Consider the following 25,960-nt stretch of genomic DNA (forward strand, 5'->3'; position numbering starts at 1 on the left):
GTCAAACAAGATGGAGCAGTATAAATCATATCCAAGGGATGGAAACAAACCAAGCCTGCAGTCAAACAGGACAGGGCAGTATAAATCATATCCTAGTGAGGGAAACAAACCATACCTGCAGTCAAACAAGACGGGGCAGTATAAATCATATCCTAGTGAGGGAAAAAACCATACATGCAGTCAAACAAGACGGGACAGTATAAATCATATCCTAGTGAGGGAAACAAACCATGCATGCAGTCAAACAAGACGGGACAGTATAAATCATATCCTAGTGAGGGAAACAAACCATGCATGCAGTCAAACAAGACGAGGCAGTATATATCATAGCTTAAGGAGGGAAACAAACCATACATGAAGTCACAAGACAGGGTGGTATTAATTACATAACCAGTCACTAGTGCATGTTTATAGGGAACTCACAATGGACTTATAAAAATACATGTTTGCTCAGCTTTATTAGAATACCTATGTGAACAACTACAGAAACAAGCTCAGAAGCAAAATATTTAAACATAAACCCGGTTTAATGGCACTGGGTAAACGCCAAAGACATAGAACTCAAAAAAAGAAACAAGGAAGAACAGCACAAAACTCCACAAACAGCACAGTGCATATATACTATATATATATATATATAGGTACGTTTATCAAGGATTGTTAGGTACCGCCTTGGAACGGTAAGTAAGATGTAAATTTACTGGGGGGTAAGATGGAGTGATACAATTCAAAGCACCTAATGCAAAACTTTTTCAAAGATACGATGCAGTCATTATTTGAAACTATGAGCATCACACATAGTCTGCCTTATAAAATAAAAGGTTTAAAACTGTGTGATCATAGAGTTTCATAATAAAAAGCATTATTGTACTAACACTGGGAACAAATAAAGAAAACATTATTAAAAATAAAAGCGACATATATTAGCTAATTTTTTTCTTCCAAATGATTACCTATGTAAAATATTTGAAGAAAATGACGACACATGCCAAAGCACTCCGAGCCAACCAAAGAAGGTTTTAAAGATAACATGAATTTGCAAAATTTTCATAAGATCAAAGGAATGAAAGCTTAATTATGTAAGGATGCTATATTCCACCCTATATTTTGTTTCAGGTATTCATGTTCAAATGATAAAAATATATTTTAAAAAAAGGTCAACAGTATCGGTACACAGACAATGGAGATGAAATACACAGTATGTAATAGTAAGCATTTTTTAAGAAACAGACATAAGTATATCAACAAGCTGCAGAGATATATGCCCAACAAATAACATCAAATAATTGTTATATAGGATACACTTAATATTAAAATATTTGTGGAATACGTAAAAACTGTCAACTTACATATAATTATTGGAATCGATTATAAAAAAATGCATTTCTGTAAATTCGGTTAATACTCACACATTATTAAAGTCTCAAATGATCTAGAAAGCTCAACTTATTCTAAAATAAAAGTGGCTAATACAAGATATTCGTTGCAGTACGTTCAGGTTAAATGACACACATACACAAAACACCTCTGGCGAATGATGTAACGTGCGGACAATCGGGCAAGCGTTGATTAGAAAACAGGCAGAATGATGTTGTATTAATTATTGCAAGGCTCAATCGTTTTGACGAGGTCATTGAAGGCCGTCCAAACGTTTTTATGCTGGAAACACACCGTACCCCCGGAACGCTTCATCTGCGATTTCTGTCAACATTTAAAGAGGCACTATTACTCCCAAATAAGATTTAACGCATTTAATACAATTTTATTTTATATTGTAATAGATAGATTCATGTCCAAGGTAATCTTACATTTTTAATTTAGCATACCTATTATTCATGGATATTTATGTCTTGTTTTATTGTCCATTGTTGAATACATTCTGTTAATCTAGTATTTGAACAGCACTTCAATTGTGATACACTGTGATACTTCTTATTTTACCTAACATATTATTATTTATATTTAAATATGCAATACAATTAATACATAATCAGTCTTCTACTGTGATATTTTTTATTTATTTTTTTTAATTATAATTTCTTAATAGCATGTCTTCCTATGTCAACTAGTTTGTTATATAAGGACCACAATGGAAATAAGGGATTATCAATCCCTTTTTTGTGTTATCCTTAGATATATAATGTAGTTAACATGGATAAATTTTATTCCTGATATTATTTATCATGTGTTTAATTCCATGCTATGTACATTTTATGCTGAAATAAATCTATAATACAATTGTTTTAATATACCCAAAAGGATTAACAAATGTCAAAAACAATGGTTTTTATGAAGGATACCGACTTAATTAAAAACACAAATGTGCAGAAAAGACGGTATTTCTACCATATGAGACCAAAGTAAATCGCAGTAAATCTTTTAGCATTCAACAATCATTTAATATTTTTGCGTTTTCAGCTATTAAAGGGACGTACACCAGATTGGCACCTAAAAAGTTGTTTCTGTAACGAATCTCAGGACAATTATTTAATCAAATGTTTTACTCTTTGATAATATAATTGTAAAAACACATACCAAAACGTAAAAAAATCGAGTCGGAGACCGGCTTCGAACCGGGGTCGTCAAAATTTCAGTCCTGTGTTGTATCCACTGTGCTACGAAGGCTTACCCAAAGCAGTTGGAATATTTAAGCTATATACCTAACATGGTCATATCACGTGATAATAACGACTAGCCAGTCACGCATAAAGAATAAATTCTACTAAGTAGACATACCTAGTAATCTTTTTTAATGGAAGAATACGAAAAAACTGCGAAAAATAGATTAATTGTAAACTAAGTGGTACTTCTATTAGTGAGTTTCAATGCATTATACACACCAAGTTTATTTTAGTTTACGACCTTTGTCTTTTTTTTTCGCTGTTTCATCATACGGAGTACAGCCCCTTTAAATACACAGTTATTATATTGTTAATTGTAATAAATATTTTCCAAAAATGCATTATGTAGTAAGTAGTTGAGGGTGTATCTCTCAAAATTTATGTTTGTTTTAGATGTGTGTGTATGGATTTTGAATAAGAGTGTCACTTTAAGGATTTTGTGACATTTTTTACATAAAAAGGAAGAAAACATCCACGTTTACTATATACTGTGTCATCCAACGTCTATGTCCTTAGGCAACATTTAATAAAACTTAAAATCAGCGACATTTGACCCTTTGTTTAATAACAGTTTCAGAATCATTTACTTTTCACACTACAGTTTAAAATTGCGTTATGTAAATGTGTTAAAGTGTAATTTAATCCTTCATTAACTCAAATTTATTTATTTCAGAAAATAGTTTATTTTGATAGTGTTTTCCCATGCTGCCCTACCTGACTGACATAATGTTTATGCCCTACCTGACTGGCATGTGTCCTACCTGTCTGACCTATGCTTTACTTGGCTGACCTATGCTCTACCGTACTGAACTTTGCCCTACCTAACTGACCTATGCATTATTTGAGTGAGCTTCCCCCTATCCACCTGACCTATGTCTTACCTAACAGACGTATGTCCTACCTGACTGACCTATGTCCTACCCGGCTGTCCTTTTGACTGACCTATACACTACCTAACTAACCTATGTTCTACCTAACTGACCTTTTCCTACCTGACTGACCTATTTCCTGTCTGACTGACAAATGCTCAATCTGACTCATTAAAGGCACACTTTGCTGAACAAAACCACTGATATAATGTGGTATGCTAATGTGACTTACTGGCATCTGACCTATATCCAACTAATTGACTTATTTTACGTCCAGCTGACCATTGAAACACCTGATTGACCTATGTCAAACCTTACTGAATTTAAACACCGGACACATATGACATCCCTGACTGACACAATAATGACAAACTGATAAATGCCACCTGTGCCCTACCGACATGAAGTGCAACATTTGACACACCTGTCTGTTGATGTCTCCAATGCAGACCCCGGCAAGATTGCTGGAATTGGTTATGGCCCACTTTGAATGATCCTGGGTCGATTTAAAGTTGTATCCTATTGCATTAAACCCCAAAGTGACTACGTTCATCACCTGAATATAGAAAAACATTAAAATCCGTACTAGAAATGTTTCTAAAATAGTTGCCCTATGAGCACTGATTTGTCATTAACATTATAGTTATATATTGCGCCATGTGCAAAACAAACATGCATTCACAATGACTGAGACTTTGACCAACCGACCCCCAAAACACAGTCGAATCAACCAAAAGTAACACAGTAAAGTACTTTGAGACTGTGTTGAAAGAAATACGTTTAACGGGATGTGACGTCTTTTCAGGGCCACAATGTACAGCTCAATCCAATATCTCAATTAAAAGTAATTCAAACGTGTGCCTTTTGTTTTGATTAATATTATAAAATGTCGGTTGTTTCGTTTGTGATAATGCACATGGTCAAATTATACATAATACCTAAAACAACTTACAACATATATCCGGCCCCCATGATGGTTGACTTCAACTTTAGTGGAGTGATGTAGTTAGGGGTAGGGACATGGGTTTGCACCTGATATGTTTTCTTAATGTACCGAACACATGTTGTAATCATTTTTAAAATCCGTAAATGCATGATAAATTTACAGCCCTGACACGCCCACCTATAATGTATATGCATACATGCATTAAACTCTGTGTATGACCTTGAAATTTGAGGTAGGTTCGGGGAACATATGCCACATCACCTTTATGTACTTAATATATGCGCAAATATGTCTCTGTATGCATGGCAAAGTTACAGTTCGGAAAAGACCAGCTATACTGCATATGCATATATGCAACATTCACTAATGATACATATGTAAGTGTGGCCTTGACCTTTGAGATAGGGACGCGAGTATCGCAAGCGATACATCGCCTTTATGTACCGAACACATAGGTCATATAATTTTAAAATCCCTTCCTGATTGTCAAAACTACACCCCGGACACGATCAACTATCCTTTTTTATACATGTATGCAGCCTTCGATAATGATAAATCTGTGATTGTGACCTTGACCTTTGAGGTAGGGAAGTTGGGCTTGCATGTGACACATCGTCTTTATGTACCGAACACATGTGCCAAGAATTTTTTTAATTCCTTCTGCTTGACAAAGATTCATCCCGGGCACGATCAACTATACTATATGTGCATATATGAAGCATTCCATTACGATTAAGCTCCAAGTGTGACCTTAAACGCAACACGTAATCCTTATTATCAAACACCAGTGCGTATTTGCTTTGTCATTGAGAGCAGCTAATTGTAAAAGACTTGGATTAATTGTCCACAAATTCATGTTATTTTATAAGCTTTGTTGCACATTTAAATTTGATTGGTGAAAAGTATTGAATATTCATTTTGGCTAACTCGTACCAAACAAACAAATTAACCAGTTTTATACAGTTGGCTTTGGCCATTGTATATCAAATTCCTTCACCTTGTTTGTCCCGTTACAAGAAGACCCCATGTCTCTGTTCCCACGATGCCAGGTCTGCACGAGCAGCGAGTCATTAAACGACGAAGCCAGCCAGTCAGCATACAAGTCTGAAAATACGGAGAAGAATCTGCACTTAATTAAGAGTTTCAATGATCGTTATAAATGCAGTGCATTCGATTGTCATAAGGATATTAAATGTAAAAGTCACTGTTTCCATCAACACTTTCTTATCTGGAAAATGTATGCACATTCTCAATGTATCAAACACTGATGAAATAACAAATTTCTGTAACATCTCTTATAAAATATGTAGAAAATTAAGAAGTGCTTTCACATAACTAGCTTCCTACCTCACCCTGCAATCATAACCACTAACATTGAATTCTTCAAAACATACATTTTCTTTTCTGCTATGGGTTTTTACGAATTATTTGATAAATACTAAACTTAATTCTATCATTTATCAATGAACACGTAAATTTTTGCTGGGGTTATATAAAATCAGTAAAAAATGCATAAACAGGTCGATAAATATCATTAAACCAATCATTAAATTTTTTTTTTTCATTATTATGATAATTAATATAATTTAGCAAATAAGACCGTCTCCTCACCTTTTTCCCACTTCCAGTATTTTGCAAAAGAGGTGAACGTGACTCCGGCCAACGAGACGAGTTTTGTTTCACTATACCAGGGCGGATATATAACATGGTTTCCTTCTAGGGCAGCCTTAAAATCTCCATACTTGTCAGCAAATTCTTTAGGCAGGTTTTGATCATAAATCAATGGCCAGTTATATTGAAGTTGTTTTCCTAGAAACACATCATATTATATATACATTATATTACACTACCAACCATGCGTTATTTGAAAACAAATATGCTAATAACATTGCGTCATCGCGGAAAGTCGCGGCGATATATTCCGCGGTAGCCAACGCGGTGGTGCGCGTCATCTCCGGGTTCATCTGCTGCTATCACGTACGACATGCACGCGGCACGATGCGGCTTACCAAGATATGCCGGTATTTAAACAGGTAAATGTGGTACAATTAGAAAAACGTGTAAATTGAACCGTGCTCGCAGAATTGATTTCATTCGATTACGAGGATAAATGATCTTATCCCCAAAACTTGATAATTATGTCGCTGTTATATTGAGTGTTTGTTTAATTATTTTTAATAAGTAAATTGACTCAATATAGTATTTATACACAATCACACTAGTTTAACGAGGTCATTCGAAATTTATTTTTTGGAACAAGGTGACAATAGCTTCTGAATGCTTTCACAGTTGCAAAGCACAATTTACAGGGATCAAACTACGTTTACAGTACGAACCAAGATTTGTAGATTACGGGTCCAGTTTTTAATGAGTTTAATAAAACTGAGTAGAATTATATGTACGGGAACAAAGAAAAGGCCTTAGAGAATAGACAGATACCGTAATCACCGTTAACTAACACTTCATAACGCGCGTATCGCGGGACTCGATACGATGGAATGCGGGGGAAATTATTGGTATGAACGCGGTGGAAATTATGCTTCTATCACGGCGTATAGTGAAAATTAGATAAAAAAACACATCCGCGGCAAGATAAAATCGCGGCAATATCCGAAATATGCGAAGAACGCGTGGTTGGTAGTGTATCATTATTATGCACGACCAAACTGACAATTGCCAACTATTAGTATATGTTTAATGACATGAAGAAGAAAAAACACAAAAGAATGCGAGGAAAGCAAAATGAACATACCGTAAATGTCGCATAAGATGCGAATGCCCTAATAGACAAGCAGTGTTTTTACAAGGGTTTATTTTCTGATCTTGCGGCCTGAACAATTCCTTCCCTAACTCTAAACTTCAAACAAATACAATTTGTTCCCTTAAAAAACATAACATTGGCGCTATTCGTTTAAAGCGGAGGTCATGTATATTACCCCATATCCTATCGTATACTTTAGGTTACCGAAACCTCGAATCATCGAGCGAAACATTCCTCATTGATGCCGAAAGCTGTTTGAAGATATATTGAAGCCAAGTATTCAGTGGACCATCAGTCACAATCAGTCACATATCGACTCCGTCAACCGTCTAGGTTATGGGTAATAGTGACAAACATTGGCAGTATTACATATTTATGAGTCTATGTATGAATGGTTATTGAATTTAGAGGACTTAAAGAAGTTTGCAAAATGGGGAAAATTGGTTCTTAATTAGCGCATCGGGTTCACTTGGCGCATCTAATAGGACATCGGGTATACAATATACAAATAAAATATATTAAATGTACAAAATGTAATCAATATGTAATATGTGTCATAAAATTGTAAATGTACAAAAACTTAATTCTTTCATGAAAATAACAAAGGTAAAATATGAGTTCGCTATAAATAATGAATGATAAAAGGTTTAAAAAAATAATTAACACTACTATAAAATATTAAAAGTTTTGAGCTTACATCAAAAATCATTACACGTACCAATTGCATTGAGGTTTTTACTAGTTTCCATTGAAATACATAGGAAGGACTGGGCGTATGTTTTATTTGGGAAGCTGTAGCCATGGTTACGCGCAGGGGGGAATTTGGGCGTGCTCTGAACCAACCAGAAGCCTGTTTCCTTATCAAATCCAAGCACTCCTGAAATAGTACATGTACGCATTATTCCCATTTGGAGTATCTTAAAAGTCGTGTGACCCACTGGCAAAGTGTGGAAAAGTTGTGTTTAAGTAATAATTACAAAACTTTTCAGTTTTTCAAGTGCTAATACTTTGCAAACACACATTAAAGTTATCAAAATATGTTAATTGCCGAATTATGATACACAAGGAGGTCATGATGCAATTCTTAGTTAGAGGTAGGCCTCTTTCTTTTTTGATGTCTTTCATTTTTCTTACACAAAACATCTCGATTGAAACATTATATAGACAACCAAGATTCGAATTAGAAGCGAATCGCAATGCAGTGAAATCTGATTTTTATTTTGAGAAACCAAGAAATTTGAGAAAATCAAAGCATGGAGTATCGAAATACATGCAGCGACCTTGACCTTTGCCGCAAAAAGCAATACTAAAGTAATTGGCTTCATAAACTAGCTAATTAACAAGCTCCGTCACCATGTCATTACTAGATGTTGTTCCTTTCTAAGTTATTGAGTGGAAAACCTTTCTGTTTTGAAAATCTGTGACCTACATGACCTTGCACCACAAACGCAAAAAAGGAATATTTGGATATAAGATTCGTACGGAGCACTTTTAGTGCCCTTGAGCAGAATCAATGTTCCTATTCATAGTGGCTGTTTTTTTTCTATTTTAAGCATTGGAAACCTTGACCTCACCAATCAAAAATTCAATGTATGATATTTATTTACAGGTGCCTCCTATTCAACATGTTTTATCTTTGTTTACTTTACCAGCATGATTAAGCGAAACCTGTCGGTGACCTTGATTGCACTGTCCCCAGATTCAACACCGAGGGTCATCTCGACGTAAGCTTTCTATACACCATGTTTCATCACTATACGCCTTTCAGAGATTTTTTGAGAGTAAGCGAAGAAACATTACAAATTATTTTTTTCAGGAGCATGATGCATCATAAGTATCATCCTTACTAAAATTAAACATCCAGTTTGATGCCCGCGCGCAGCCTTATACGCGCACCAAGAAATCGAGCCGCCCTACACCATCACTATTATGATTACCCCAGTTTGCGTGGAATACTTTGTTTTCACATCATTTTTTACAATTTTAAAATGAATTTATGAGCTATCATTTAAATGTGTATGTACACACATATCGCCAACCTTTTGTGTGACCACGTCTTTGGTTAGGCACGATGTCTTCGCTATTCGTTGGTAATGCATCGTTGTACATGGCGTACGTTGTACCACTTATATTCTGAAATCGGGAAAACATACGCAAATGATGCAGATACAAATAATTTATATTAAATAATACCAGATCATCGTAAAATAACATCCCAGCAATCGTTCAAATCCGTTCAAATGTGTTCATGTTAGGCTTTTGACAATATTTGTTTAAACTCTCTGTTTAAATCAAATAAAAGTAAAAAAAAGGATATAACTTCAAAGCAATATATCCATGAATTACACATCCTGAACTTCACATTGCGATCTAGTTATGTTTAAAATTACAACTTATGCCTTTCAAATTCTTTTAAATAATGCCTTAGGCAAACATTGCTATTCAAATGAACAGGGGGGGCTAACTTTGCAGCAAACGATTCTAGAGTAATTATTGTGCATTCATATTTAAGAATCTGTATATGTTCAAAGTTTTAATCAAATCATGCAGCCTTCAAGTAGATTCCAAGCTATGCTCAGGAAAAAATGTTTGAAGGAAAGGAAGAATAGTTTGAAAGCGTCTCCCTTTAAAAAACAAACAACGGGATATAATTGTGGAAATAAATGCCCCCGAAGTAAAGGTATTGCCCTGTGCACAATTTTGCTATCTATCAAAGGTCAAAGTGCAAATCAATTCCTGTCAGTAGTGTCCTAGTAATGCTGCACTGTGCCTCACATAAAGCGCAGCTTTAGCAAAGCATTTCCTTAGCTCAATTGTGTTTGTTTGTTTTCGCTTTGCAAAAGGTGCTCTTATTCTTCGTCTTTTTAAGAATCTTTATAAAGGTACGTTTTTTATTTAAAAGGTTCGCTCTGTGAAAAGAGAACTAAAGCTTAAGCTGCATCTTTTTGAAAAAAACTTTGTTTTTTGGATATAGCAATATTTTCTTTAAAAAACCTGAGACTTTTCATCAAAGTTTTCGTCTTTTCCGCGCTTGGGTTTGCAAATATTTATAGGAAAAAACGAAGCTTGTAAAAAACGAAGTTTTTTCTGTAAATAAAAACCATTTAAGGATTCATGTCATTAATATAAATTTCATTTAACCAAGTAACATTGCAGATGAATGATAAATGTATTTTAATTTTAAAACAACTTCAGTAATTAATGGTGTGTTAGCTTGTACTAGACACTGTCATTCATTTGACTTATATAAATCGTCTTGTGGTTTTCGTTAAGTAGAATGTTTAATTTAGATAAACTACAATCCTAGTTACTGGTTGAAAAAAAGAAGAAACCTGTTTTTAGTCAAGAAACACTCTTAAGATTTGCATAACTGTAGAAAGGTTTTCAAAATCGTATTTTGAAAATGGAATTTTCCTTATTCATTACTATATAAATGTATATAGAAAACATATATAGAAAACCTGAGACAACTTGAGCGGAATCATTTTTCATAACAGAGACTTAACTTGAACTATCTTGGTCAAGGGCCAATTTATAAGACTACATACCAAATAATAAATGTCTGGATTGTTCAACTGCAGAGAAGATTTTCAAAGATAAAAATGTATACCATATGAAACACCTACGGCATCCTAATTTTTGTCCCCAGAGACATACTTTAAACAATTTTGGTTAAAGAGCACTATATTCTTTAATACTTTTAGATTAAAAACTAGTGATTTCTGAAAATGAGGTGGAAAAATTGAGATTGATTTGTACAAAATGAATACTATGTGTTTGTCATTATTGTTTTGTTTTTTTATTAAAATAGCCCAGTTTCAGTTTTTCGTTTGTCTTATATGCCTATTTATTGTAGCAATAACCATTACAACTGTAACATTTCCGTTACCAAAACACCAATGCTATTTAACGCATAATTGCCATATATGAATATGTTGGTTCAATACTTTTAATCAGCAAATGGTTGGCAAATGCATTGTATGGCATTTAACATTTGTTAGATTGCATTAAATATCCCTGGCCTTCTACAGGCATGTTTTGAAGAGATGAAAATATGGATAAATAACAGGGAAAAAACACATTGATTCATTGGATGCTGTTTGTCACTTAATCATTATAAAATTCATTGTGCGAACAAAAAACCTTTGTCCGTGTTTGTAAGAAAAACATTACATATAAATGCGTAGTTATGTCTGAATGTGGTTAATGTTTTATGGCATTAACATGTCGTTTTTATACAAAAGTGCATGAAATAATAACAAGTTAAAGTGCAGACACGCATTCGAAAGCAAACGCTATAAAATGAAAACAAGAAAAGATATATGCATTATAAGATGTGTATTTATATTGCAAACATAATACAAATCAAGAAAATAAGTGTTAATTATATATGTATAAAACTTTAATTTTACATGTTTTCAAATCCGCTGTGGACCTAGTTAATGAGAATGAGTATATATGTAACTGCAAACTAAATATCGAGAGCCTTGGTCTTGCGGTTTCGGAGAAGACGATTTTCTAGATATAACTATATAATATAATCATACATTTTAAACTAGCCCCGCCCCTTTCGGCAAAGTTTTAAAGGAACCAACATGGTTTGAAGAAATTTGATAAAGGACCACCTTTGGAACATTTTTGTGAAGTTATTTTGAAACATGGCCAACTCTGTCCGAGAAGATATTCAATGTTTTCAGAATAGTTATTTAGTGAAAACTTGCCCCAACCCCTGTCGGCCAAACTTGTTTACGAACAAACATGGCTTTAAAAGCATTGAGAAAGGGGAACCTAACAAACATTTCAGTAAAACTTATTTTGAAATCTGGCTAACGGTTTATGATGAGCAGATTCCTTAACAAAATACTTTTGGCAACCATATTTCTGCACGTTTCCATTTTAATTTAACGATTATGAAAGAGGACAATCCAAGGAGCCTTAATTCCTGTGAAATTTGTTTTGTAATTTGACTAGTAATTTAGGAAGAGAAGTTGTTTGAAGAAAAATGTTGACACAACGGACTGTCCCCTGCTCATGTAGAATTTCACTAGTTGTCTTATGTATTGAAAAGCAAATGTGTATCGGGCAATTGAAAGAGATGCATAAAGCTGCTTTATTGCATGTTTAGCAACATATGGACTAACAACAGTGTTTTATGGACACACAGTGGACTTGAAAACAGTCAGTTTGTGGTGATGGTGTGGCAGATTTGTGTTGATGGTAGCCAAAATGGTATTGAATGAGCTCTTGCTTGACTTAAGTACAGACCGTCTGGGGTTTGTTCGATTATGAGTGGGCTTAACTTTAACCTCAATAGAGACCAAGAGAGCTGCTGGGGACCGATCATGTCTACAAAAGAAAATATGAAATTGTCCCTTAAAATGGTTTCAGGCTCTCAGTGTAGTTGTAGGAACACATTTTGGAATTCTAAATACTGATTAGACCAGGGATAAATGTTTTAGGGTCGTTTGGTACTAGAATATCAAGGAAAAACACTAGATGCACTTGAAAATGGATGGCCTTATATGAAATCCACAGAAGATGTGTTTTAAGGATATTTTTACACACTGGATATGCTACAGTAGGGACACTGTATGACTTTTAATATGGGGGAAAAATGAAACATAATTAAAACTGTTTAGGGATTTTATTTATGTTTTGTCCTTGCAAATAAAATGAGGAAATAAGTAATAACGCTGTTAATATTGATCATATTCGCATTTTGACATTCAAATGAGTTTGGCCTTTATTTGAAAAGCTTAGTTTTGTAGTATATTATAAAACAGTTATCATCTATTCATTAAGGTATGTGATAGCGTTTATATAGGCCTCGTGGATAAATTTGCACCTGGGGTATTTTTGGAACATATGGTAATTGAGAATATTAAATAGTTTTAATAAAATGCAGATAGTTTGTGTTGAAAAGAACATAAGACAATCTGATGGAGCTAATATTACTAGTATGATATCAATATCTGTATTAAATACCGTTATTTATCACTTAAAATTTTGTTACCACTAGTGTATCTAGCTTACGCCCCAAATGCGCCATTTCGGGCAATAAATTGTTAAAAACAACAGTGCCAATATTTTAAACTAAAACAAATTTGATTCTGAGCAAGTCCAATGGTTACTTCCCTTAGTTACGCCTCCTCTACCATCAAATCCTGGACCCGACCCTGGTTGCAGCAATTTTAGAAAAAGAAAAAAAAGTCTGACTTTCAAATCAACAAAAAAATCTCTTACTGTAGTGAAAATTTCAGCTTTAATCTTTGTTACCACTAAAGGGTGAGGAATCACGTGACTTCAACGAGTTTCTCAAATGGCTTACCACGGGTCATAACCGATGTAAACAAACAAGAAAGTGACGTTAATTCCTAGATAACTCTTTTGTGAGAAAGGATATGAAATATTTTTTAGCCTGTAAAAGACTACTTTCTGCTTCCACAAGTGTCAAATACTTTAGATTTGCTTGTATTTTTACGATGCAATCCTTGGCCAAAATTTCAACTCGACGGAATATTGCAGACCGATGTAACGCTGTGTGCGCCGTGAGTCTTTGTTTTGTGTATATTTCTTAGTAATAAGTAATATTTAAGAAGTCAGACATGTGTTAAATGGTTAATTTTGTTTATTTCTTTCATAAAACGAATTGTTTGTAAAATGTATTTTAGTTCTTTTAACGGGATCGATATTTTAAGAAATGATTTATACGCGAATTGCTTCACTATGCAAAAAGAGTTCCCGCGAAAAAAATACAATTAACTTTATTTTGTTTAACTGAGATGGAAGAAATAGCATCTACTATGGCCGCTCGTCTGCGATGGGCTCATTTCAACAATCGCGCAGGGTGTTCTGTGAAAACTTTGTAAACCTTGTTTCCGCATAACACCCTTGGCTTGGGTTGAGATGAACCTATTAACACGAAAGGCCATGCAAGATGTTAATACTCATCTAACGAGGGTTTTTGGTAGTCAATTTTTTTGTCAGTTTTACGTATTATTTCCTGATTTCTTCTGAATAAAGATATTTTGACATTTTTCGAAGCAGGGGATTTAACTGGAATATGGGCAGTTTTATGATTAAGTTTTTTGGAATGGCCAAATCGATCAAATTGATGTAGTTTTTGGATGTATACATTATCGTCACACTTGAGAGAGTAATACAAACTATAAATAAAATAAGCATGTTATAATACGTTTGTAAAGCATAACGATTGAACATAATAAGCTTTATTTGTTTGAAGAAGTTCACGTTAACAACAACTTATATAAAATTCACGTTTACTACAGCATTTCTTGAAAATTCGGTATTTATTGAAAGAACTCAGAGACATTTTACGAACAATTCGTTTAATGAAAGTAAGAAACAAAATTAACCATTTAACACATGTCTGACTTCTTAAATATTACTTATTACTAAGAAATACACAAAACAAAGACTCACGGCGCACACAGCGTTACATCGGTCTGCAATATTCCGTCGAGTTGAAATTTTGGCCAAGGATTGCATCGTAAAAATACAAGCAAATCTAAAGTATTTGACTCTTGTGGAAGCAGAAAGTAGTCTTTTACAGGCTAAAATTTTTTTCATATCCTTTCTCACAAAAGAGTTATCTAGGAATTAACGTCACTTTCTTGTTTGTTTACATCGGTTATGACCCGTGGTAAGCCATTTGAGAAACTCGTTGAAGTCACGTGATTCCTCACCCTTTAGTGGTAACAAAGATTAAAGCTGATATTTTCACTACAGTAAGAGATTTTTTGTTGTTTTTGGAAGTCAGAATTATTTTTTTTTGCTAAAATTGCTGCAACCAGGGTCGGGTCCAGGATTTGATGGTAGAGGAGGCGTAACTAAGGGAAGTAGGATTGCATCGTTAAAATACAATCAAATCTAAAATATTTTACACGTGTATAAGCAAAAAAAAGAGTATAGTCTTTTATAGGCTAAGAACAAGTTTCATATATTTTTTCTCAAAAAAGTTATTTAGGAGTTAACGTCACTTTCTTGCTTGTTTACAGAACCGTGGTGGGCCATTAAAAAAACCCGTTGAAGTCACGTGATTCTTCACCCTGCACCAGACAATGTTACACAATAAATATCTTAGCTCTAGTGTTTTTCCTTTATATCTATATGTAACACTGACCCTTGGGGCGAGGCCGATTTTGAACAGAGGGCAATTTAACAACTTTGATAGAGGTCCATTAGACATAGCTTCACATCAAATAACTGATATTTGTTTTCAAAACTGTACACATGTTCAAAATTGCATTGCTGTAGCTTCAAAAAAAGAAAGTAGGTCACAGTCAAGGTCATTCGAAGACAACATTGATCTTTGCCATTCGTGCTCAGGTGAGTTAATGATGAACAAAGGGTGTTAACTTTGCAATAAAGGGCCCCAAAGTTTAAATTGTTGCAAGTTAAACTATGTTCCAAGTTTCAATCAATTACTCCGATGAATTCCGAGTTCTGCTTGGTTGGAGAAAAGAAATAAAAAAAAAGAATAAGAATGCTGAAAAAACAGCATGTTTCTCTTTCAGAAATGGGGAGACAAAAATACAGTATTTTACCATTCGAGTGTATATCTCTGAGAGTGTGTAGTATATGGCCTGGCGAGGTGTGTCGAGGGTTCCTGGCACCAGCCTCCAGCTGGGATTATCACTGTCCATGTACATCATGGAATATGCCGAAACATTCCTGGCTGAATCTGGAAGCTTGTATCCTATAAACCTAAATAAAGCAAAGGAATAAAAAGAAATTCTCCAATGGGGCAATTTGACGATTATTTCCAGTATCATGAACGTGCTTTAATCGTAATGAAAATTGTATAAAAAGGAATCACGAAAAAAGGCATTCAAAAACAATTTTAAGATAGATGAAATAAATAAAATCAAAACAGATAACTGTCATATAAAGTCTGTTTGTATATTCACTATTGCAATAATAAGTTAATACATGACCACGTTATTTTTCATACACAGGATGCAGTCGAGTTATGGATCAGAAGCCCAAGGGTAGCGATGATGGCAAGGTGCATTATACCCGCTCTGGGCCGACGACCCGTTTGAAAATGCCCACGACTGTCAAACTGTCTAATGTCTCGTCCATCAGCAGCCTGTTTCAGGCAATGTATATTTGGCCGTCTGCAATAATACACGCAGTCTGTAGGCCTCATGTGTGTTCATTCTACCATCAGACTCACAGTCTGTATGTCACAGGCGCGCTCATGCTGCCATCAGACTCACAGTCCTGAGGTCTCATGTGCGTTCATTCTGCCATCAGACTCACAGTCTGAATGTCACAGGTGCGCTCATGCTGCCATCAGACTCACAGTCTGAAGGTCTAATGGGCGTTCATTCTACCATCAGACTCACCGTCTGCACGCCTCAAATGTGTTCATTCTGCCATCAGACTCACAGTCTGTGAGCCTCATTCTGCCATCAGACTCATAGTCTGTAGGCCTCATGTGTGCTGATTCTGCTATCAGACTCACAGTCGTAGGTCACATGCGTGCTCATTCTACCATCAGACTTACAGTCTGAAGCTCTCATGTGTGTTTATTCTGTCATCAGACTCACAGGCTGTAGGTCTCATCTTCGTTTATCTACCATCAGACAGGCAGTCTGTCTGCCTCATGCGTGCTGATTCTGCCATCAGACTCATAGTCTGTAGATCTCCTGTATCTTCAATTCCTCATCGGACTCACAGTCTGTAGGTCACAGCCGCGCTCATTCTACCATCAGACTCACAGTTATAAGGTCACGGGCGTGCTAATACTGCCATCAGACCCACACTCTGTAGGTCTCATGTATGTTCAATTACCATCAGACTCACAGTCGGAAGGCTACGGGCGTGATCAGTTTAACATCAGAGTCTGGAGGTCACAGGCATGCTCATTCAGCCATCAGAGTAACATTCTGGAGGTCACAGGCGTGCTCATTTTGCCATCAGACTCACAGTCTGGAGGTCACGGTCGTGCTCATTCTGCCAAACAAAAATTGTAGGTCACAGGCGTGCTCATTCTTTCAACATCTCACAGTATGAAACTCACCAGCATACTCATTCTTTCATTAGCTCACAGTCTGTAGGTCACATACATGTCCATTACGCAATCAGCTTACGATCTGTAGATCACATGCGTGCTCATTCTGCGAGATGACAGGAGTGCTATTCCTGCCATCATATTCACAGTCTGTATGTCACAGGCGTACTCATTCTGCCATCAAACTCACAGTCTGGATGTCACAGGCGCTTTCTATCTATATATCTATCATGACATCATTCTCACAGTCTGTCGGTCGCAGGCGTTCTCATTCTGCCATCAGAGTCAAAGTCTGTAGGTCACAGGCGTGATCATACAGCCACCAGACTCACATTCCGAAGGACACAGGCAATTCATTCTGACATCAGCTCACAGTCGGAAGGTCATATGCGTGCTCATTCTTACCACATACTTACAGTCTGAAGGTCACAGGCGTGCTCATTCTGCCATCTAAATCGCAATTTGGATGTCAGAGGCGCGCTCATATTAGCATTAGACTCACAGTCTGTAGGTCACAGGCGTGCTCATTATGCCATCAGACTCACGGTCTGCAGGTCATAGACGTGCTCATTCTGCCATCAAGCTCACAGTCTCGAGGTCACAGGCGTGCTCATTCTTCTATCAGAATCAAAGTATGTTGGTCACAGGCGTGTTCATTCTGTCATCGTCTTACAGACTGGAAGTCATAGGCGTGCTCGTTCTTTCATCAGCTCACATTCTGTAGGTCACATGCATGTCCATTCCACCATCAGCTAACTTTCTGTAGGCCTCATATGTGCTCATTCTGTTATCAGCTCACTGGCTGTAGGTTACTTGCATGTCCATTCCGCCATCAGCCCACAATATGTAGGTCACAGGCTTGCGCATTCTGCAACGTGACAGGCGTGCTTATTCTGCCATCAGGCTTACAGTCTGTATTTCACCTGCGTGCTCACTCTACAATCAGAGTCACAGTCTGTCGGTCCAAGGCGTGCTTATTCTTCCATCAGACTCACAGTCTTTAGGTCGCAGGCGCGCTCATTTTGCCATCAGACTCACATTCCGTAGATCACAGGCTATTCATTATGACATCAGCTCACAGTCTGAAGGTCACATGCGTGCTCATTTTGACATCATACTCACTGTCTGGATGTCACAGGCATGCTCATATTACCAACAGACTCACAGTCTGTAGGTCACAGGCGTGCTCATTCTGCCATCAGACTCACAGTCTAGATGTCACAGGCGTGCTTATTTTACCATCAGGGTCAAAGTATGTTGGTCACAGGCGTGTTCATTCTGTCATCGGCTCAATGTCTGATGTCACAGGCGTGCTCATTCTGCATAAGCTCACAGTATGTAGGTCTACAGCGTGCTCTTTCTTTCATCAGCTCATAGTCTGTAGGTCACATGCATGTCCATTCCGCCATCAGTTTAAACTATGTAAACCTTATTTGTGCTTATTCTTTCAGCAGCAAACAGACTCTAGGTCACTTGCATGTCCATTCCGCCATCACCTCACAATATGTAGATGACAGGCGTGCTCATTCTGCCATCAGACTCACAGTCTAGATGTCACAGGCGTGCTTTTTCTACCATCAGAGTCAAAGTATGTTGGTCACAGGCGTGTTCATTCTGTCATCGGCTCAAAGTCTGATGTCATAGTTGTGCTCATTCTGCATCAGCTCACAGTATGTAGGTCTACAGCGTGCTCATTCTTTCATCAGCTCATAGTCTGTAGGTCACATGCATCTCCATTCCGCCATCAGTTTAAATTATGTAAGCCTTATTTGTGCTTATTCTTTCAGCAGCAAACAGACTCTAGGTCACTTGCATGTCCATTCCGCCATCACCTCACAATATGTAGGCCACAGGCGGGCTCATTCTGCCATCAGATTCATAGTCTGTAGGTCTCATATGTGTTCGTTCTGCCTTAAGACTCACAGTTTGTTAGTCACGGGCTATTCATTCTGCCATCAGACTCTCAGTCTGTAGGTCACAGGCATGCTCATTCTGCCATCAGACTGCCAGTCTGTAGGTCACAGGAACGCTCATTCTGCCATCAGACTCACATTCCGTACGTCACAGGCTATTCGTTCTGACATCAGCTCACAGTCTGAAGGTCACATGCGTTCTCATTCTGACATCATACTCACAGTCTGCAGGTCACATGCGTGCTCATTCTACCATCAGACTCACATTATATAGGTCACCGGCTATTCGTTCTGACATCAGCTCACAGTCTGAAGGTCACAGGCGTGCTCATTTTGCCACCATACTCACAGCCTGAAGTTCACAGGCGTGCTCATTCTGCCATCAAACTCACAGTCTGGATGTCACAGGCGTGCTTATTCTACCATCAGAATCAAAGTATGTTGGTCACAGGCGTGTTCATTCTGTCATCGGCTCAAAGTCTGATGTCACAGGCGTGCTCATTCTGCATCAGCTCACAGTATGTAGATCTACTGCGAGCTCATTCTTTCATCAGCTCACAGTCTGTAGGTCACATGCATGTCCATTCCGCCATCAGTTTAAATTATGTAAGCCTTATTTGTGCTTATTCTTTCAGCAGCAAACAGACTCTAGGTCATTTGCATGACCATTCCGCCATCACCTCACAATATGTAGGTGACAGGCGTGCTTATTCTGCAATCAGCTCACATTCTGTAGGCCACAGGCGGGCTCATTCTGCCATCAGCTCACATTTTGTAGGGCACAGGCGTGCTCATTCTTTCATCAGTTTCACAGTCTGTAGGTCACAGGCTTGTTCTTTCTATCATCAGAATCACACTCTGTAAGTCTCATTTGTGTTCGTTCTGCCTTTAGACTCACAGTTTGTTAGTCACGGGCTATTCCTTCTGCCATCAGACTCTCAGTCTGTAGGTCACAGGCATGCTCATTCTGCCATCAGACTGCCAGTCTGTAGGTCACAGGAACGCTCATTCTGCCATCAGACTCACATTTCGTAGGTCACAGACTATTTGTTCTGACATAAGCTCACAGTCTTAAGGTCACATGCGTTCTCATTCTGACATCATACTCACAGTCTGCAGGTCACATATGTGCTCATTCTACCATCAGACTAACAATCTGTAGGTCACAGGCGTGCTCATTCTGACATCAGCTCACAGTCTGTATGTTACAGGCGTGCTCATTCTGCCAACAGATTCACAGTCTGTTTGTCACAGGCGTGCTCATTCTGACATCTGCTCACAGTCTGTATGTTACAGGCGTGCTCATTCTGCCATCATATTCACAGCCTGTTTGTCACAGGCGTGCTCATTCTGTCATCAGATTCACAGTCTGTTTCTCACAGGCGTGCTCATTCTGCCATTACCTTACATTCTGTATGTCACAGGCAGGCTCATTCTGCCATCAGACTTACAGCCTGTGTGTCACAGGCGTGCTCATTCTGCAATCAGCTCACAGTCTGTATGTTACAGGCATGCTCATTCTGCCATCATATTCACAGTCTGTATGTCACAGGCGTGCTCATTCTGCCATTACCTTACAGTCTGTATGTCACAGGCAGGCTCATTCTGCCATCAGACTTTCAGCCTGTATGTCACAGGCGTGCTCATTCTGCCATCAGACTCACAGTCTGTATGAGCGGCGTGCTCATTCTGACATCAGCTCACAGACTGAAGGTCACGGGATATTCATTCTGACATCAGCTCACAGTCTGAAGGTCTCAGGTGTGCTCATTTTGACATCATATTCACAGTCTTTAGGTCACAGGCGTGCTCATTCTACCATCAGACACACAGCCTGTATGTCACAGGCGTGCTCATTCTGATATTAGCTCAGAGTATGAAGGTCACAGACGTGCTCATTCTGATAGCATACTCACTGTCTGTATGTAGGCGTGCTAATATCAGAGTCATAGTCTAAAGGGAACAGGCGTGCTAATTCTACCATCAGCTCACAGTCTGTATGTTAGAGGTGTGCTAGTTTTTGTGTTTTTTTGCATCATTTATCATCTCAGAAGTCGGAAAAACATAAACTTAATTAAAAAAAATTCAGTCGGCTTTTTAGTGATAATTATCAAAGAAATGCTGGGACCCGGGGACCTCATACTGGATCGGTAACAGATTTTCAGCTCAAGGTCACCACGATCTTAACCTTTGCCCCACTAACAAAATAATTAGTGTTCATCTGCTGATCATAATCAATTTGTCCACTAAGTTTGACGTCCTTGTGCCTTAGCGTTCTTCAGTTATTTATCGGGAAACGCGATGATGGGCGGACAGACGGTCCGATTATAAAATGCTGACCTTTGTGGTATAATAAAAAAATAACCCGTAATTATACAATATAATCATTCATCATGTTTATCATTTTTCTTCGTCTGTAGTGTTTAAAGGATGATCTGAATTACACCAAATTTCGCATGCAAACAATGGAGCGGTATTTGGTTTTGAAAAATAAAATTGGCAATTTGTTAACATTTATATGTTTATTTTATAATCTCTTACAATACATTCTATCCATGCATATAATGTATAATTCGTTGTTAGAATTGGTTAAATCTTAATTTACATTTCGTTTTCATGTTTTTTTAATATAAATTGTCTGTATCCGGCTTGCAAATTTCAAGATGTTACAAACCGCTATGTGTCTAACGCCTACGGGCAAACCGCATTACGCCTACCTAGATTTGGATTACGAAACTAAACATGTAAATGTCAACTTATCACTAAAATGTTACGTCGTTTGAAATGAAATGTTGCAAATTGGATTTGTCTATTGCTTAAGTTTAAACCGCGATACGATAAATCTAGAATTTGATTATGAATCTGAAGATGAGCTTGTCAATGCTGGCTCCAACTTATCACTGAAAAGTTACTTCCCCTTTGAAATGGTTATCTGTACTAAGGTGAATATGAGATTGGGACAACGGGTCAATGTCACGATTATCTATACCTGGCCAAACGAACGTACAAGTGACCTTATTACAAACGTGAGTGATATTTTACGCACAAATGTCAAGTATTATTACTACAAGTACAATATGCACTAAATAATTTTTGTCCATATATAAGGTCCGCTTATAAACTGCCGCTTCAGAGTCATTTGACGTTGTTTTTTGCTTGCTGATGATAAGTTGGAACGCGACATTGAGCGAATTTTCGAATTAATGTCTTAAAATTATTAAAGACAGTTTTTACATTTTCAAAATTCCAAACAGTTTTGAAGCTACGAGTCTTCAAAATATACCAATGACGTCAATAATGACATGTCTGTCATTTTTTGGCGTTCCATCTACAATATTCGATATTTTCATCAATTCTTTGTTTCCTGCTATGAAATTTCTCCCCTCGTGCGTCTTGTGAAAACGTTCACGGACATGTTATTCTTTTTCTTGTTTTACGTATTTCATCTTTACATGTCCATGAACGCTTTCACAAGACGAACTTGAGGAGGAAATTTCATAGGGGTAAAATCAAGTATGAAAATATTGGTTATTGTAGCTTGAACGCGATAAAGAAAGAAATACAACTCAATATTGACCTCAATGGTATATTTTGAAGACTTGTAGCTTTAAAACTGTTTCGAAAATTGTTAATGTAAAAATAGTACCTAATTGGGCATATATACTGTTGTGTTTGTATTCCAATTTCAAGACATTAACTCGAAAATTCACCCAGGGTCGCGTTCCACCTTAACATAAGCAAGCAAAAAACGAGATCAAATGACTCTAAAGCGGCTGTTTATATGCGGACCATTTATATGGACTAAATTGTTATCGTTTGTCAACATACCTTGGCCTTGGTACGTAAAATATCACTCATATATGTAATGTGACTTGTACGTTCGTTTGGGCACTTGTAGATAATCGTGAAATCGACCCGTTGTCCCAATCTCATTTTCACCTTAGTACAGATAGCAATTTCAAAGTAAGGGGAAGTATCTTTTCTATGATAAGTTGGAGCTAGCATTGATGGTTTCGTAATCAACTTCTAGTTTTATCGTATCGCGGTTTGAACTTAAGCAATAGACACATTCTGATTTGCAACATATGAAAACAATTTGACAATTTGAAATCAAACGATGTAACATTTCAGTGATAAGTTGACATTTACATGTTAAGTTTCGTATCCAAATCCAGAAAATTAAGTGTTAGGAAAGTGAGAACAAACCGGCGATTTACCCCGACCGAATTTTGTAAAAACTTTGAAAGTCATAGTCTTTAACTTTCAAGATTGTTCAAATAATAAACTGCAATTGAAAATCTTAAAACAGAATAAAATGAATTGTAACTGACTTAATAGACATTGTTTATCCTGTTGGTAGTACCCCTCATGTCATCTTACTCGCAAACAGGATAAAGTTAAATACCTTCCTGCCGTCTAAGAAAGACCGAATTGAAGACAATTTAATGTTATAAATGTTAATTATACATATGTTCGAAAGAAATTCTTGCTGATTATACTGTAGCGACTGTATTTGTTTTTGTGAAGATACTTTGGTGTTATGAGTATACTTTACGGGGATAAATAAGACTTGACATTATGAGGGAATAATCTGGAAGTTATTCTTTTGAATGACATTTGTAAAACAAATAATTAAGCTTAATGTTAGTTTTTCAAAACTCCCTTTGTCGCTGCTCGCCAAGGGAGATTACTGCGAGGAGATTGAGAAACACATATGAAATTGTTATAGTTATAGTAACGTGTAACCTTTATCTATTTGGGGAATAGTTGTTATTTAAAATCAATATTTTCAAAGAATAATATTCAGGGCCGCTATAATATAAGACATCGTCCCCAATTAAAGTAAACATTTTTTTTAAAACACACTGAATTTCACATTTTATTGTGCAACGTGGAAAATATCAAAAGCATTCTTTTGCAAGGCCCAGGCCACAATTTCTTAAGCATAACAGGTTTAAGTCCCTATTTCATTTAAACAAATAAGGTGCTTGTAATCGATTTCGCATAACAAAAAGTAGTTGGTCATTATTATCTCTTAAATAGTTTTCTGTAAAAGTATCAAAACTCTTTAAAATGAGAGATTTATCTTGCTATAAGAGACTTAAGATGTTTCGAGAAATTGGAGCCTGGAAACTAATAATAATAATAATAATAATAATAATAATAATAATAATAATAATAATAACCAACAACAACAACAATAATAATAATAATATAATAACAATTATAAACCAAACACGTGAAGTTAACTCCTTTTGTCAACTAAACAATCGAAAACAATCTTAGATCAACTCAACAATATTTATTTTACTTAATATTCGAAATCAATTTATGTATGTTCTATTAACATATATTGCTGAAACCAGTAAAGTTTTTTTTTTATTGCTGACACCTGTAAAGTTATTGCCTGCATGGTGTGAGTAATTGCCTGCATGGTGCAACGATCAGACCGACTATCATATACTGTTGATTTTAAGTTAATTTTACAACTGAAATAAAACTGCTTCCACCTCAATGAAGTGAAGATTATAGATAAACTCACCAGTCAACAGGTTTGTTTTCGTTAGAGAGACATCTCAAAGCTTTAGCACCAAATGACAAGGTTAAAATGAAAGTTAAACTGCTGAAGAATGTTGATGCGTTCTTCCTGCTTTCCGCCATATTGTCAAACTCGGAAGAAAAATCGCAATTGACTCGTCACAATTTGCATACAAAATACTCCAATAAAAGTGCCGTTTACATAGTCTAGTTTACAACGTAATGTATGTTTATATACTTTCAGATGGTCATGTGACTGCGAAAACGGAATACTTCTTATTATTTTGCGCATAGATGCATGAAGTCATGGATCTGTGTCCGTGATGAAGTATATTCAATAATAATCATGTCTTACTCTATAGTTTATAGTTTCCTTTCCACAATATCAAATATAAAAAGAGTTTTATGAAAGAATTATTTTTTTTGTTTCAATGTACTCAGTCATTGGCGGATCTACCGGTGAGGCACAGAGGGCCCATGACCCCCCCCCCCCACCCCAAGGGCCGGCAAGTTATGTTTTTTTTTGGCACATCTTTATTGATTTATCTGTACAAATAAGTTGTTTAGTCACAATTTAAATTTTATAAAGCATTTGAGCAAATAAACAATTGAACCTGTTCATCGAGTATAATATAGTATACGAAACGAAAAAGTATCTTGATTTCAAATTTCAGAATATATCATATACCAGAAATATAAGTTGTTTTAAACTGTTAACATGTGCACATTATATGTTCGTCATTGCTTTTAATAATGTCATTGTGTGTCAACAAAATATGTGTGAGCATGACGTGCATTTAACAAAACTTTAAACTCAAAACATTGCCGCCTTGAAACTTTCCATTTCGGCCTTTATTATCGTCTAGTTCTCGAAATAATATAAAAATAATTTATCTGAAACCCTTTTTGGAATTTGTTGTCAAGTTGCTTTTACTTCAGTTACAACGACATCCGAAGTTCCTACAGTATCGTTGAGTGAAATTATAAATATACTGTAGGTTTATATAGCATTTATTTTACAGTATGAACATGCGTGTCTCAGGTGGACGAGTGATTAACGACCAAGCCTGCTAATCCGTCGACCCTGGTTCGGTTCCCCAACCCGGCTAGATATATTTTGTTGTTTTTTTGAAAGGTTTATCTTAGATCAGTAAAAAAAATAAAGCTATCTGTTTAATTCAGTTGTTCTGCCAAGCATCATTGACAGTAAAGACAAATGTTAATTTCATGTCATTATATGATTAAAATAGTGCATTCAAAAAAGTTTGATATG

At 36.4% G+C, this 25,960-nt stretch overlaps 1 protein-coding gene across 2 annotated transcripts; it reads right to left on the minus strand.

Moving 5' to 3' along the window:
* Positions 1-439: 439 nt before the first annotated feature.
* Positions 440-24,878, minus strand: LOC128246306 (plancitoxin-1-like). Of its 2 annotated transcripts, XM_052964501.1 has the most exons (8): positions 24,692-24,878; positions 15,765-15,924; positions 9,237-9,330; positions 7,916-8,074; positions 6,048-6,245; positions 5,434-5,540; positions 3,915-4,046; positions 440-1,701 (listed from the first exon to the last, which is right to left on the minus strand). In XM_052964501.1, exons 1-8 carry the CDS (start codon positions 24,808-24,810, stop codon positions 1,597-1,599), a joined length of 1,074 nt encoding a protein of 357 aa, XP_052820461.1. In that variant the 5' UTR covers positions 24,811-24,878; the 3' UTR covers positions 440-1,596. The 2 variants fall into 2 exon arrangements, with proteins under 2 accessions (XP_052820461.1, XP_052820468.1); XM_052964508.1 differs by lacking the exon at positions 7,916-8,074.
* Positions 24,879-25,960: the final 1,082 nt, after the last annotated feature.

This window comes from Mya arenaria, chromosome 2, assembly GCF_026914265.1.
Source record: "Mya arenaria isolate MELC-2E11 chromosome 2, ASM2691426v1".
NCBI lineage: Eukaryota > Metazoa > Mollusca > Bivalvia > Myida > Myidae > Mya > Mya arenaria.